Here is a 17,416-nt window from a genome sequence, read left to right on the forward strand (position 1 = left end):
TAGCATTTATAGGAAAGGAAAAAGTAAGAAATAATTGATGAGGTTCTATAAATATATAGTTTTATATAAGATTTATAGAGAAAAGGAAAAAGTAAGAAATAATCCATGAGCTCTATAAATATGTGGTTTAATATAGGATTCATAGAGATAAGGAAAAAGTAAGAAAAGAGTGAAAAGAGATATACAAAGTGTGTATTGGGTTTTGAGTAATGAAAAGTTGAGAAAATTTGAAGTGTGTATTCAAGTTTGTTAATAAATTTATTCTCTCTTTTTGTGGACATAGGTGATTATATTGAACCACATAATTTTTTTTTTTTTCTATTGAGTTCAGTTGTAATTTTTCCTAACAAATGGTATCAAAGCTATGATAAGAAGAGCATGGGAAAAAATATTTTGAAGATGATGTTAGGCCTTAACTATGATATGAGGCCCTTTGATGGAATAATAATTTCAATATTTGACAAAGTACTATCAAAAGTATTTTAATACAACAAGAATTTCTCAAAAATTTACAAGACAAGAAACTAAAGAAAATAATGAATGAAAAATGAGAAGAATTAGAAGTAAGAATAATAAGTGTTATTCGTTTAAGTTTTATTATTGAAATGAAATACAATGTTTTGAATGAGAAAATTCCTTCTAATTTATAGTACTTAGAAAAAAAAATTGTGTCAAAATCCTTAATAAAGAAGCTATATTAAAAAAAAAAACAATTATTTGGATTTAAGATAGACGAAGGAATAGATGTTACAGGTTATATAAATAAATTTAACTAGTGCATCACTCAATTATTAAAGAAAGATCAAATCATTATTTTATTAGTATCTCTACCAAAATCATATGAGACAGTGGTGACTATGCTTTGAAGTGTCAGCCACTTTTGTAAAGACAAAATATTAGTAGTCAAGTAGTTTGTCTCATATCGAACAACCTCTTGTGATGAATTTTGAATCACATTGTGGTAAAAATAAATTGAGAGAGGGATATTCCCAATCATAGGATCTAGAGTGTTGTTACTAACACATAAAGAGACATATAAGAAATCTAAATGATGATTTTCAATATTTTTTAACAAAAGTATTATAGATGTTTACATCTACGAATTTAGCTTAATTATTTTTTTTTACCTTTTTTATTTACTTTAATTGGAGAGAAATCTAAAGTAGAGATTATTGTATTTCAATTTTTTTTTCTTTTTTTTTCCTTTTTAGTTTTGTCATTTCTCATCTTCTTTTTGAAGTTTCAAAAGACTAAAAATAAGCTTCTTATCATCCCCTTCTATTCAAAAACCAAATTCAAAGTCTTTAACGGCCTTTTAGCATAATCATGAATTCACTGCAATTAACAATTGATAAGCAATGTTGAAAGTTCTTAATTTTGAGGTAATTATTTTTCAAAATTCATCAAGTCATGCTCGAGCATATTTTTATTTTTGTTAAAATAAAAAATATAAATGATGTTTGGCAATTCCATATGCAAACATCTATAGAAAATATAAATTATTTTTTAAATTTGGCACTATTCATGTATAAGCATGCAATTGTGGGATGTTATGTGCATTATTAATTTCATATGCAAAGGAGTTGGTTGCCAGCAAATTGGGCCAAGGTGAAGTTGGGCCTTGATTTGGACAGCCTCGGGTCCAGTTTCATCTACAACTATACAAATTGCAGTCCTGTAATCCACAAATTAACCGAATTCTATGAAAAAACATTATTTTTAGATACCGAGAAAGAAAAAGGCAATTTGTACTTAAGGAGTTAGTAGTTGTTTGGTAAAACAACTTAATAACTTAAAGTGACTTAATAACTCAATTTAAATTATTAAGTAAATTAAGTATGTTTGGTAAAATAACTTAATAGTATGACTTAAAAATAAAAAATAATTTTAAGTAATAAATAAAAATAATTAGTTTATTTTTAAATCTCCATCTTCATTTTATCTTTATTTGTCTTAATTACGTTTTAAGTCACTTTTGCTATTCCACAACCTCCATTATTTTTCAACATTTTTTGTCTTAATTATAATTTATGAGAATAAATATATCAATTTGATGATTTATAATAAATTTTAAGTTAATTTTATCAAACAATATTAATACTTAAAATAAAAATTAAGTGATAAGTTTTAAATCAATAACTTAAAATCATTTTAAATAATTAAGTAATAAGTATTAAGTTTTACAAAACATTCCTTACTTTTTGGATTAATATGTAATATTGTTTTGAAAAAAAAAGTTCTCAAACAAAATTCTATTTAAAAAGTCAAATAAAAAAATATTTATTTTGACTTCTTTTCCATCGAAGTATTGTACACTTATCTATGATATAGATTCATCTTTTTAATTATTGCTTATGATATGGTAAAAAAAAAAAAAAAAGACCTGAAAAATCATTTACCAGAGCTAAAAGTATGGATTGTTTTCAACTCAAGCATATGCATAGTCCTTTATGAACTTTGATTGTTTTCCGGTCCATTAAATATGCTACTTCACTGATCAAGTTTTCCTCAAAAATTTTCTCTTGATAAAAATAAATAAATAAATTAAACTATAAAATGACAAATCAAAATATAATTTTAAAACATTTTTCTCGTAGAAAATTTATGTATAAATAAATTATATTTAAAATTAAAATATTTTAACTTTATAAAAGATACGTAGTTTCTTATAGTAAGCATATCCTCTTTGTTTTTTAATGGATTCCAATAAAATAAATTAAGTAATTTTTTACACTTATGCCTTTTTGAGTGAGTTGGTATTTCTTTCTTTAAAACCCAAATAGATTTGTAAACATATATAATGTAGGAGAATTTTCGTGTATGATTATAAATTCATGATAATAAATAAATAAATAAGTGAAAGTACGAGAAACGAAGGTAGATAAGTATAGAGAAGTGATACAATTTTTATGTTAAGAGTAAAATTTTATATAATTTTGTTTTCTAATTGTATATTTTAAATTTAATATTTAAAGAAAATTGAAAGAATTGAAATATTTTGAGTTAGGGAGCATACATCTTTAGTTATATTCAATTTCACATTTTCCTTAGAATTTTATTTATATTTCATTTTGACTTAAAACTTTTTATATTTTCCCATGACTTTTACTCCATTTAGGGTTCTAAATTACTAATATTTTGTTCCTATATATATATTATGTCTGAAAAATTAAGAATATATTTGATAACTGTTTTCAAAAGTAATTTTAAAAATTAGTTTTAAGTACAATTCCTAAAAACTATTATTTAATATTTTGTAGAATAAAAATATGTTTGAAAATTATAAATATTTTTAACTTATTTTTAATGTTTTAAAAATAATTTTTATATATAGTACTTTATTTTTAATCATTCATATGTGTATAATTTTTTCTAAAACAAGTGAAAATAATTAAAAGATATTTTATAAAAAGATTTTATTTTTTATTTTTTAAAATAAAAAACTGAAAACAATTTTATTTATTTATTATCAAACGTGTTTTCCTTTTTTTGTTTTTAATTTAGAAAACATAAAATTGTTTTTAAAAACAGATGTCAAACCGATTGTGAAAATATTATTAATCTTTCCATACCCCAAAACTCTCAAAATTATTTGTGATTTGCTTTCGGCTCATGATAGAAATTTGCATCCTCTGGAGTTCACCAGGTGGCACATGTTGTGTCGCATCGTGGACGTCAAATCATAAGATCTGGTATAAATCCGCTTCCACCATGTAATTTTATTTGATATTGTGAATTTCAACTTTACAGGTAATTTTATGATTTTTATATTCAAGGAGGCTTTTTTGGATAGTTTTTTATTTTTATTTTTGTTTTTAACATGTATTATATTTCCTTGTGTATGATTCGATTTCCTTTGGTAATTGTTAGATTCATTAAAAAAAAAAAAGAATAAATATAAGATTATATTAAAAACGATTACCTATTCACCCATTTAGATAGTTTTATAATTTAGGAGTGCAATATAAGAAAGGTAAAAGTGATTCATAATATTTGAAAATTTTTCATAAAAAAAATTAGATATTCTATAAATTTCTAATTAAATGTTTAAGAGTGATTATGGCAAACTTAAATAATACTTTTAATGTTTATAAAGGTTTCTTCTTTTGATTTATATCCAAATAATATAAATGTGTTAATATAGGGCCATGAAAATTACTTAAAAAAATTTAGAAAACTTACTTTATTATTGTAATAACACTTGACACATACTTTTGGACAAAAAAATAATAATACATTATAGAAAAATATGATTATGAGTACAATATAAGATTAATCGATTAAAATGAATGAACTGATTTTAAATTTGTAAAATTAATCTCTTTCATTTTTTAACTTAAAGAATAACCCATTTTTGACATAAATATCATTTACGATTTTAATTATTTACGTGTGTATTTTAAAAGAAAATATTTTTTTTTTTAAACAAAAAAAAAAAAGTGAGGAAATTCTTATTTAAAATGGGTGTTTTTTGGATGGAAAAAAGTGAGAAGTTATTTGTCATTTCATGTCTCAAATTTGTAAACCTAACATCTCCCATTTTTTTACTTGAAGAATAAATAATTTTTGACATAAATACCATTCAACGATTCTATTATTTACATGTGTATTTTTTTTTTAAAGTTTTTTTGTAAGAAAAAAATGAAGAAATTCTTATTCAAAACGGGTATTTTTTTAATGAAAAAAATGGAAGGTTAGATTTGTCATTTCATGTCTTAAATTATAAAATTAGTCTCTTTCATTTTTCAACTTGTAGAATAACTTATTATTTAAATGTATATTTTAAAAGAAAATGTTATTTTTATAAATAAAAAAAATAAAAGAAAAAGATTCACGTTGATTTTGTCCTTTCTAATCCATTATCCTACAATATAAAACTAAAACTTTACTTATGAAAGTGTTGCAAGCCAACCGTTTTCATCAAAATCACTTTTACATGGCATAAACTTTTAAAGAAATATTTGTGGTGAATGAGACAAAATAATTCCTATATTTAAAAAAACAACCTCCAATTATTGGAAATTATAAATATAACCTAAAGTGAACATCTTTACCTTTTATGTCTTTTTAATGAAAAGTAGTAGATTTGAGGATGAAAACATGTGTTATTGGATTATTAAAGATAAATAGTAATATATGTAGAAGAATAACTTAAGGTGCAGGTCCAAGGCTCCACTATGAAAATTTGGAAGGATAACTTCAATTTGAAGAAACATTGACAATCCTCCGATCTGCCAGTGACATTTTCGGGGTTCGAATCGAGACTTTGACTCTGATGGATCTCATATGTTACCAATTCTCCCAAAAATAATTGTTATTAGGAAAGACGCATATCCTAATCTTATAGTGCATTCACCAAAGCGTTCACGATGAACATAAAAGGCGTTGATGGACGCGGCCAACCTTTTGATCTGCCAACAATCTACCCTTAGCGACACCCTTGGGGTTTGAACCCGTGATCTTAGTTCTAATACCATTTGTAAGACCTCAGGTGCTATCAACTCTCCTAAAAGTAAATGCTTTTAGGAAATGCGTATACCATAATCTTATAGTGCATTCACCCAAGCGCCCACAACGAATACAAGAGAAATTGATGGACGCGGCCAACCCTCCGATCTGCCAACAATTATATTTATAATTTTTAATTTTTAAAATTTCGATTTAATCATGATAAAAAGGTTCGAGTAAGCGGGTAGAGCTCTCCTCTTATAAAACTATTATGATTGAAGTTAGGAGAAAAAAGAAAGTCTGAATCAAATAAAGTTGAAGGGAATGATCAACTTGCAATTTATGGAATAAGAGTGCGTTTGAGAGTGATTCTAAAAAACTTTTCTACCATTTTTAACACTTGAATTATGAAAAATTTCAAGTATTAAAAATATTAAAAACGCTTTCTAAAATCACAACAAAACGGGTTATAAGTTTAGTTAGAAAAAAGATTAGCAGATCAAAAAGAAATCGAGATAACTTGTAACTCACATAAATTGGGAGTAATGAAATCGTTTACTTAAATAAAAAGATTATTTTATCCCTTTGTACAAATTTTAAAAACGAAATTTGATAAAAGATATTTTTGTTAAATAAAATTTATATCTCAATATTTTGGTTATTCTTTCGAAGATGGATTGTTTTGAATCTTTTAACCAAATAACCTATCTAAATTTCAAATAAATAAAATCTCACACTGCTCAACTCTAAATACCTACAAGTTGAGGTGTAAAAATGCAAAATCATAGACTTTTTGCCCCACTATATTTTCGTTTTTCACCATTGAGCTTCAGTTGTGCTCTGTGGAAAACACATACTCTCTCACAGGGATGCCCTCATAGGGCAAAAGGGGAAAAGAGGAGTCTTTCAAACTCCCCACTAGTCCAAGGTAAAGTCCTCACAGCCTTCCAAATCCATCCCAATTCCCCAAAATATTCATTTCAAAGCCCCCTTAGTTATATTTATGGCGTTTCCACCTTGAGATCAGAAGCAGTACAGATCTTTATTTGTTACATTCTGCTTATTTCTTGCTTTGCCCTAGGTGTTTTGGGTTTGGGCCTGTTTGGTTGCTGAGAAAATTTGGGAAAAAAAGAAATAAACTTGTTTCATTTTCAATTTTTGAGTGCAGGGAAACCCAGAAACGGAAATAAAAAAGTCAACTCACCAGGGTTTTTCTTTTGTTTTGCTTTTCGTTTTCTCAGGAACCAAACGGTGGGCGATTGCGAGGCTTTTCTTTGGCTGAGAGTGGTTTTGTGCTGTGCTTGGGTGGTGGGAAAAAGGTAAGGAAAGAAAAGAAATTGATGTCTTAGAATATTGAGTTTCTCATTTTCTGGACCTGGAAGTATTTGGCTCAGCCGAGATGTTTCATTTTCCAGGAAATGGAGACAATTATATACTTAATTGCCTTTCATTTGTTGCAAGCCAAAGGCCCAAGGTTAAATTGTTCTTCTTTCACTGAAATGGATTTAGCTAGCAAAATGGTTTCCAGGACTTTATCTTTTGCTTAAACAATTTTGGAAATGAAAGAAATTTGGAGTCTTAGATTTTTCCTAGGGCATTGTTTGGTTACTGAGAAAACAATAAAGAGTAAAGAAAAGAAGAAAGAAAAATTGAAAACACGTGTCCTCCGTTTTGGTTCCCACAAACCCACAATTCGACCGCACAAAGTATTGTAAACAACTTCCTACAAAACGTTAAAATTTCTTTAGAAGTTAGAACACGCGGAAGCAGAAAAAAATGCAAGACCTTTTCTTATTTATTTATTGTTGTCGGCAATCAAATGTGGCCTATGGAATTGAAAAACTCAATGCAACCTAGACGGATATCTCTAAGAAACTTTTTCCATGGAAACCAAATAAATCAAATGGAGCTTTGGCAGTCTGATTTGTTGAAATATCAACTAAGTTTCTAGTGGTTGTAATTAAACATTACTTTTCTTTCACATGATTGTTTGCAGGTTGCATGGATTTGCATGGATTTCTGTATATAAGTGTTCATGGTAGAAATAATGCAGCTTTAGCCTTGATCCTTGTAACCACTAGTTTGTTTTGTTGCTAATCCATATGCATGAGAGACAAACTTGAATTAGAAAGAAGTGTTTTTTCGGTTAATCATGGAGCCATTGTGGAAGCTTTTATATTTGTTGGAACCTGCACCTGTTACTCTTGTATTGACAGCAGTGGCTGTGACATTTGGTTCTGCACTTCGAGCTTTAAACTATGGGAAAGAAATGGAGCGAAACCGTGACTTATCAGAAGCATCTATTACTTTAGATAGGTCCCAAGCTCTGATGATCCCGATAATGAGCTCTTGCAGTTTGCTCTTGATGTTCTACTTGTTCTCTTCTGTGTCTCAACTCCTCACTGCATTCACTGCTGTTGCCTCTGCTTCATCCCTTTTCTTTTGCCTATCTCCTTACGTCATGTATTTGAAGTCGCAACTTGGGTTGCCGGACCCATTTGTGTCACGCTGCTGTTCGAAGTCTTTTACTCGCATACAAGGGCTCCTATTGCTGTTATGCTCTGGAATAGTTGCGGCTTGGCTCGTATCTGGGCATTGGATATTGAACAACTTGTTGGGCATTTCTATATGTATTGCATTTGTGAGCCATGTCCGCCTTCAGAACATCAAAATATGTGCCATGCTACTTGCTTGTCTGTTCGTATATGACATCTTCTGGGTTTTCTTTTCTGAAAGATTTTTTGGGGCAAATGTTATGGTGTCGGTAGCCACACAACAAGCATCCAATCCTGTGCACACAGTAGCTAACAGTTTGAGTCTCCCTGGGTTGCAATTGATCACAAAGAAGCTGGAGTTGCCGGTGAAGATCGTTTTTCCTAGGAACTTGTTTGGAGGAGTTGTTCCTGGCGGTAATTCTGCGGACTTCATGATGCTTGGTCTTGGTGACATGGTATGAACTTTTTTTTCTTCCATGATTTAACTTACCATGCACTTATCCTGGTTGCTGTTATTTTCTGTTACTTTGACAATTGAGGTGGCGCATTGAAATTTAATTTATGCCTGCAGTTTTCCATGTGTGGTCATAAGAAAATTGTAGATCATATATGCTGTTTTGCCAGACATATCCATGGAACTGACTAATCATTTTCTTTGTGTACAATGTTAAATTCAGAAGTATTCAGTTGAAAGATCACAGCTACAGAATCTAAGTGCTTACTTTCTTTCTTTTAATTCAATTCTTATTTACCTATAAAAAAAAAAAGGTATACAAAAGTGTTATGCCATGCCTTTTGGACTGGCTTCATGGGTTTGATTATCATTTTTTATTTCCCATTTTTCTTTTTGTTCATGAAAAGAGCATTCTTAGGTCAAGATCTGTCATGCCTCTAGCCAAAATAGTTCTATCAAATCTCACAAAGGATACACCCTTGGGTGATGCTTTTGGATTTATTCTATGGCTTTATCAGAGACCGTTCAATTCCTATTGTATGTATTCTGTACTATATTTGAAATTAATAGGCATTCATATGTAGAGACCGCATGTTTTTTTCTTCTTGTTTGGTATATTTTGTTTGAGAATATCATCGTGCTATTATCTACCATTTGATTATTCCATTACATTTGAGTGCTCTTGCTGCTTCTTTTATGAGTCTTTTAACAAACTCTTAAGCTTTTGTTCTTCCATTTTGCAGGCTATTCCTGCCATGCTTTTGGCTTTAGTTCTCTGTTTTGATCATAGAAAAAGCAGGGATTCAGTAAGTCCCTTAGATATACCTTCAGCTAAAGGGCACAAATATATATGGTATGCCCTTTCGGGATATGCAATTGGACTTGTAACTGCTTTGGCAGCTGGTGTTTTAACTCACTCACCTCAACCTGCACTTCTTTATCTGGTATGTATTTGTTGAAATCTTATTGCTATTTTATTAACCTGAACATGTGGATGAATTAGTTTTCTTATGGAAAGTCAAGAGTGTTAGGAATATTTTCTCTTAGTTTGCTCTCCAGATTTTAATCTATTGACATCCTCCATTTTGCTTTAGAAACTCCTAACGTTGTCATAGGAACTTATGTTTCTGTTTTGTGGCCCACTACAAGAAACTAATGAGTTAGGAGTCATTGTTCAAATTTTATATTGTGGTTCATCCCATTTAAACTATCTTTTGATACCTTTTTGGATCCCTTCCAACAATCGACACCACCACATACCACCCCTGGCCCAGTCTTTTAATAAATAAAGAGTGAGCAACAACATGAAGATAAGGGGCTTGGAGTTGAAGGTGCAAAATTTTGGGAGAAGTCTGGATATGCTTATAAAAGTTAAATTTAAAAAGTTATAAATGAGTATATGGGAGAAGAATATATCCTTCTGGTTATCATTAGAGACCTGATAAATAGTACAAAATGTTGATACAATCACTTCATGAGATGTTTGTCTAAAATTATCTTTCATCAACTTAGAAAAAGGTGTTCTTTTTCTAGAAAAATTCAGTGTGATTGTATCAGTGTTTTGGGACTGTATACCAAATTTTGAGATTGCAATGTGGGACTTGCTGTTAGTGTTTTGATTGGAGGTTGACAGATGGGAAAAAAAAGTACTTTGTGGTGAATGAAGGGGATGGGATTGCCATGAAGTTGAGAGGTTCCCTTGACTTAGGCTTTTGATGAGTACCAAGGAATGCTGGAAGAAGTTGAATTAGCTTGTTCCATTGGGTAAGGGATGAGACTAGATACTCTGGGTAGAGATCATGTGCTCTGGAGTAGCCTGATTAGAGGATATGTTTATTGATTTGTTTCCTATAGCCTTACGTAGTGAGGAATGTGTTGGATGTTAGCTTCATTGCAACTAGCATATGCATTGAGAGTCAAAGTTGCTGGAGGAATTTGTTTAGACTGTCTATGAGAGTAGGGTGGGAGGAGCAAGATTGGATGTTACTGGATAAAATAGGATGGGATGTTGTTGGATGGTTGCAGTAAAGTATGGCAGGTTTTCAGTTGGGTCTTATGTGATGCTTTGGTAACCTTGGAAGGAAATGGGGTACAAGTATTTCTTAACTACTGGTAACTTGTGCAGAGTAACTGTGTTCAAAATAGGTGTTGCACATTCAAAAGTGTCAAAGTGGTAATTTTTCACCCATGATCGGTGAGTTCACATGATGATATGCCAAAGGCAGTTATGAAGCTCCATTAGGTTTGGAAGGCAGTTTTGAGGGTTGATCTACACTGCATAGAGAAGAATAGAACCATTAGGCTTGCAGTGTTACAACTAGAACTTATTTGGGTTATTTGATTAAAAGGGTCATTCAAAACCCAATTTTGGAAATCTAACTCTTCATCTTTTTTTGACCTCATTTTGATAAAAATGCCCTCATTTTTCTTATAAAAATAACTATTTATTTTAAAACATATATATAAATACTCGAAATAGTTAAGAACATTTATGTCAAAAATGAGATATTCTTCAAACAATAACACGGTAAGGGTTAAATTTACAAATATATGGATTATTTCATCCCTTTTAACCAATTAATTCAACTTATTTTTCTAATATTCGTTGGTGCTTAATTGTATCAGTAAGAATATTTATGACTGAAAGCAATTGTGGATGGAAAATGGATACCATGGATTATTCACTAAATCCATTATGTTTTTTATTTGTGCAGCTTCTAATTTTCCTCTTTCGGTGCTTGTAGGTGCCTGCTACATTGGGACCCATCATATTCGTATCTTGGATAAGGAAGGAGCTAGCAGAATTATGGGAAGGGACTATGCCGGACCAGAATGATAAAGCTCATTTAACAGAAGTTTAACACTGACATATATTAGTGTTGGAGGAGCCAATTGAAATGTGTAAATTCACCTGGCTATCCTTAGATGGAAACACCTCAAACAGAATGAACCATTTTCTTATTTATTTTTATGGTATGACTTTGGTATCAAGCACTTACGGTTCAAAAATGAACTAAACTAAGTATCTTTCCTTTGAAATGAAACATAAGGCAGTGATGACAGAAAAATAATTCTGCAACGGATTCTTCTGTTGATGAACTTTGGAAACCAGTTTCTGGTATATGGTTAGTGCCCATATGTATTTGAGGTACTGGAACTTGAAAATCATCTTTAGAATCAGTCTTGACCTTGTCTTATCTTTTCAAAGTAAAGTAAAGATTATGGTGAGTACAATGCTTAAACACTATGTTCAAGTTGCTTCTTGCGGACAAAGCCATCTAGAATCCACTTCTCTACTTTCTCCACTCATATATGGATGTCTCTGGAAGCTTCCAAACCTTTCCTACTGCCATATACAACCTCAAATGGGGATTATTTGGAGCAGATTGTGACTGCCACATTTCTAGAAAGAGGGAACAATTTTCTAGTTATTTTTATGATATGACTTTGGTATCAATACTTAACTCTTGACAGATGAATTAAATGAAATGTCTCATTTCTTGTACAGGAATGTAACTCTTCTGTTTTACACATTTATGATTGTTTAATACAGAAAACCAAAGGCAAGAATCAGAAGAACTCCCATACCAACCTACCTCATCACCAACCTTGAGATTTCTTCTGTTGACAAGCTCTTAGGAAATAATTGTTTTTCCATTTCTTCAAAGTAAGATAATGATGGGTGTGTCTACATCATAACAAAATTCCCATGCTGGTAGTAATTTTAGAAAATAATTTTAATTTAAAAAATATTTTTTGATAAAAAAAAATTAAATTAAATTAAATATTTGATAAAATTTGATAAACATTTTTAAAAATTTTAAAAAACACTTGTAATATTAAAAAAAAATTACTATATAGTGTTTTTGGATAAACACTTAGAGCCTATTTGGTAATGATTCTAAGAAGCGGTTTTAATATTTCTAATATTTGAAATTTGTTATCATTCAAGTGTTAAAAATATTATAAATACTTTATAGAATCACTCCCAAATGCATTCTTAAAGTGTATTTAACAGTGATTTTAAGAAGTATTTTTATTCCTTTTAACACTTAAATTTTTTTATCTTTTAAATATATTAAAAAAACTAAAAACACTTTCTACAATCACTGTCAAAAGCACTCTTAAGTATGTTTGGTAATGATTTTGAGAGGTATTTTTGAGCTTTATAATACTTGAATGATAAAAATTTCCAAGTGTTATAAAGCTAAGAAACATTTCCTAAAATCACTATCAAACGCACTTTTAATAAGTGATCCTCCTAAAAACACATTTTTACTAAAAACACTTCGAATTAAAACACCGTCAAAAACTCAAACCAAGAGTGCGTTTGAAAGTTATTCTAAAAAACATTTCTAACATTTAACATTTGAATAATAAAAATTTTCAAGTATCATAAATATTAAAAGCGTTTCTTAGAATTACTATCAAACGGGGTATATCAGAGTCCGTTTGGTAGTGATTTTATGAAGCACTTTTAATATTTCTAATATTTGAAAATTTTTATCATTCAATTGTTAAAAATACTAGAAATGCTTTTTAGAATCACTCTCAAACGCACTCTAAAAGTGTTTTATAAAATTACTACTAAACACACTCTAAGAGCATATTTGATAGTAATTCTATAAATCATTTTTAATTTTTATAACATTTGAATTTTTTTTATCATTTAAGTATTAAAAATGCTAAAAACGTTTTTTAAAATTACTCTAAAACTCGCTCAAAGAGTGTGTTTGATAATGATTTTAAGAAGTGTTTATGATATTTTTAACACTTTCTAAAATCACTGTCAAACACATTCTAATACCCAGTTTGATAGTAATTATAGGAAACACTTTTAATATTTATAATACTTAAAAAAAATTATTATTCAAATGTTAAAAATATTATAAATATTTTTTAAAATTACCCTCAAATGCACTCTAAATCACATACCAGAAGTTAAAAACTATCTTCGATCCTGGACTTTTGATAGCCTCCTCTGCCTTTTGATAATGTTCCCATAAGAAGTGAACTTGCCTTTTCCCACAAGCTCAAGACCGTGAGTTTCAACTTGACATTTGTGCAAAGCAGCCTGTGCAATAGTCCCATATCAGTCTCTGGAAAATTGAGTATTGTTGCTTAGCCTAATAAGCTAAAAAATGACTTGGTTGTTTAAGTTACATACAAATTCTTAAGTTGTTTAAGTCATGCACCAAGACTTAAGAAACACCCGACTACCTAAGTACGTGACATTTGGGTCATGTCTTGTCTTCAAACATAGAAGAAATTGCACCCCTAAAATATAAAACTAAATTTAATTATAATTTTATTAAAAATAATTTTATAATTAAAAATAAATTAAAAACAAATAGTTTTTAATAAAATATGAATACCGATATTATAATAAAATTATAAATTGTATTTTTTACAAATATTATAAAAAAAGAAATGAATATTAACATTCTCATAAAAGTATAATTGATTTATTTTCTTAAAAATAAATTATGATAATTTAAAGTTAACAATTGATAATACTATTTTATTTTAAATGAATTCAAAGTTAAATAAAGTTTAACTTTTAAAGAGAAAAATGAGTCAAAATTTTCATTATATATTTAATAGTTAATTATGTTAGAGTATTCTAAAAGTTTTTATTTAGCCTCTAATTAATTAATTAGTTTTTTAAATTTCAAATTATTTTAAAAAATTTGAAGATTCATTAATTTAAACCATTAATTATATCTCACTTAGTTTAACACTGACATATATTAGTGTTGGAGGAGCCAATTGAAATGTGTAAATTCACATGGCTATCCTTAGATGGAAACACCTCAAACAGAATGAACCATTTTCTTATTTATTTTTATGGTATGACTTTGGTATCAAGCACTTACGGTTCAAAAATGAGTTAAACTAAGTATCTTTCCTTTGAAACGAAACATAAGGCAGTGATGACAGAAAAATAATTCTGCAATGGATTCTTCTGTATTTCTGGTATATGGTTATATGAGGTATTGGAACTTGAAAATCATCTTTAGAATCAGTCTTGACCTTGTCTTATCTTTTCAGGGTAAAGTAAGATTATGGTGAGTAACTCCATCTATATCACATATTGAAACTTGAAAACCATCTTTAAAATCAAACCCAACTTTTTGATTGTTGGGAGTACAATGCTTTCAAGTTGCTTCTTGAGGACAAAGCCATCTAGAATCCACTAAGTCCCTCTAGAATCCACTTCTCTACTTTCCCCACTCATATGTGGATGTCTCTAGAAGCTTCCTAACCTTTCCTACTGCCATATACAACCGCAAATGAGGGATTATTTTGAGCAGATTGTGACTGCCACATTTCTAGGAAGGGGGAACAATTTTCTAGTTATTTTTATGATATGACTTTGGTATCAATACTTAACTCTTGACAAATGAATTAAATGAAACATCTCATTTCTTGTACAGGAATGTAACTCTTCTGTTTTACACATTTATGATTGTTTAATACAGAAAACCAAAAGCAAGAATTAGAAGAACTCCCATACCAACCTACCTCATCACCAACCTTGAGATTTCTTCTGTTGACAAGCTCTTAGGAAATAACTGTTTTTCCGTTTCTTCAAAGTAAGATAACGATGGGTGTATCTACATTATAACAAAGTAATTTTAGAAAACAATTTTAATCTAAAAAATATTTTTTGATAAAAAAAATTAAATTAAATTAAATATTTGATAAAATTTGATAAACATTTTTAAAAATTTTTAAAAACACTTGTAATATTAAAAAAAAAAAAATCACTTTATAGTGTTTTTGGATAAACACTTAGAGTCTATTTGGTAGTGATTATAAGAAACGCTTTTAATATTTCTAATATTTGAAAAAATTTATCAATCAAGTGTTAAAAATATTAGAAATACTTTCTAGAATCACTTCCAAATGCATTCTTAAAGTGTGTTTAACAGTGATTTTAAGAAGTGTTTTTATTTCTTTTAACACTTAAATTTTTTTATCTTTTAAATATATATAAAAAACTAGAAATACTTTCTACAATCATTGTTAAAAGCACTCTTAAGTACATTTGACAACGATTTTGAGAAGTATTTTTGGGCTTTATAATACTTGAATGATAAAAATTTTCAAGTGTTGTAAAGCCGAGAAACATTTATTAAAATCACTATCAAACGCACTTTTAATAAGTGATCTTCCTAAAAACATATTTTTACTAAAAACACCGTAAAAAACTCATACCAAGAGTGCTTTTGAAAGTGATTTTAAAAAACATTTCTAACATTTGAATAATAAAAATTTTCAAGTATTATAAATATTAAAAGCGTTTCTTAGAATTACTACCAAATGGGATATATCAGAGTCCGCTTGGTAGTGATTTTAGGAAGCATTTTAATATTTCTAATATTTGAAAAATTTTATCATTTAAGTATTAAAAATACTAGAAACGCTTTTTAGAATCACTCTCAAACACACTCTAAAAATGTTTTATAAAATTACTACTAAACACACTCTAAGAGCCTGTTTGACAATAATTTTAGAAAGCATTTTTAATTTTTATAATATTTAAATTTTTTATCAATTAAGTATTAAAAATGTTAGAAACATTTTTTAAAATCACTCTAAAACAGTTCAAAGAGTGTGTTTGATAATGATTTTAAGAAGTGTTTCTGGTATTTTTAACACTTCCTAAAATCACTATCAAATACATTCTAATACCCCATTTGATAGTAATTTTAGGAAACATTTTTAATATTTATAATACTTGAAAATTTTTATTATTCAAATGTTAAAAATATTTTAAATGTTTTTTATAATTACTCTCTAACGCACTCTAAATCACATACCAGAAGTTAAAAACTATCTTCGGTCCTGCCTTTTGATAGCCTCCTCTGCCTTTTGATAATGTTCCCATAAGAAGTGAACTTGCCTTTTCCCACAAGCTCAAGACCATGAGTTTCAACTTGACATTTGTGCAAAGCAGCCTGTGCAATAGTCCCATATCAGTCTCTGGAAAATTGAGTATTGTTGCTTAGCCTAATAAGCTAAAAAATGACTTGTTTGTTTAATTTACATACAAATTCTTAAGTTGTTTAAGTCATGCACCAAGACTTAAGAAACACCCGACTACCTAAGTACGTGACATTTGGGTCATGTCTTGTCTTCAAACATAGAAATTGCACCCCTAAAATATAAAACTAAATTTAATTACAATTTTATTAAAAATAATTTTATAATTAAAAATAAATTAAAAACAAATAGTTTTTAATAAAATATGAATACTAATATTATAATAAAATTATAAATTGTATTTTTTACAAATATTATAAAAAAATATGAATATTAACATTCTCATAAAAGTATAATTGATTTATTTTCTTAAAAATAAATTATGATAATTTAAAGTTAACAATTGATAATACTATTTTATTTTAAATGAATTCAAAGTTAAATAAAGTTTAACTTTTTAAGAGAAAAATGAGTCAAAATTTTCATTATATATTTAATAGTTAATTATGTTAGAGTATTCTAAAAGTTTTTATTTAGCCTCTAATTAATTAATTAGTTTTTAAAATTTCAAATTATTTTAAAAAATTCGAAGATTCATTAATTTAAACCATTAATTATATCTCACTTAATTTAAAATTTATTTACTTGATGAAAAAAATTCAGAAATATAGTTGTATCAATAAAATAAACATAAAGTCATGATTCATAATTTATTAGTTTTGATTTATATATATATATACTTAATTTGGAATTTATTTACCTAGTAAAAAAATTTATAGAACTATGGCAATATGTAAAAAAATTTTAAAAAATAGCAAATATATTCAAAATGAATTTAAGTTAATGACTTTTTAGTGTTAATTTGATCGATTTTAAATTTCATGACTTTCTAATACTAGTTTAATTGGGTTTTGAGTTTCAAATTATTTTTAAAAATTAATAAATTTTTTGCCTTAAGAGTTGTTTGATATGGAAACTACTTGCTTAATTAAAAAATTTAGAAAAGTTAAAAGAAATTCATAAAAACAAA

At 28.3% G+C, this 17,416-nt stretch overlaps 1 protein-coding gene across 1 annotated transcript; it reads left to right on the forward strand.

Annotated features, from left to right (window-relative positions):
• Window positions 1-6,266: 6,266 nt before the first annotated feature.
• LOC117933876 (signal peptide peptidase-like 1) lies at window positions 6,267-11,625 on the forward strand. Its single transcript, XM_034855446.1, has 5 exons — window positions 6,267-6,376; window positions 6,690-6,767; window positions 7,445-8,398; window positions 9,141-9,341; window positions 11,142-11,625. The coding sequence occupies exons 3-5, from the start codon at window positions 7,601-7,603 to the stop codon at window positions 11,256-11,258; spliced, it is 1,116 nt and encodes a 371-aa protein (XP_034711337.1). The 5' UTR covers window positions 6,267-6,376; window positions 6,690-6,767; window positions 7,445-7,600; the 3' UTR covers window positions 11,259-11,625.
• The last annotated feature ends 5,791 nt before the right edge of the window (window positions 11,626-17,416 follow it).

The sequence above is a fragment of the Vitis riparia genome, chromosome 16, assembly GCF_004353265.1.
Source record: "Vitis riparia cultivar Riparia Gloire de Montpellier isolate 1030 chromosome 16, EGFV_Vit.rip_1.0, whole genome shotgun sequence".
In the NCBI taxonomy this organism is placed as follows: domain Eukaryota; kingdom Viridiplantae; phylum Streptophyta; class Magnoliopsida; order Vitales; family Vitaceae; genus Vitis; species Vitis riparia.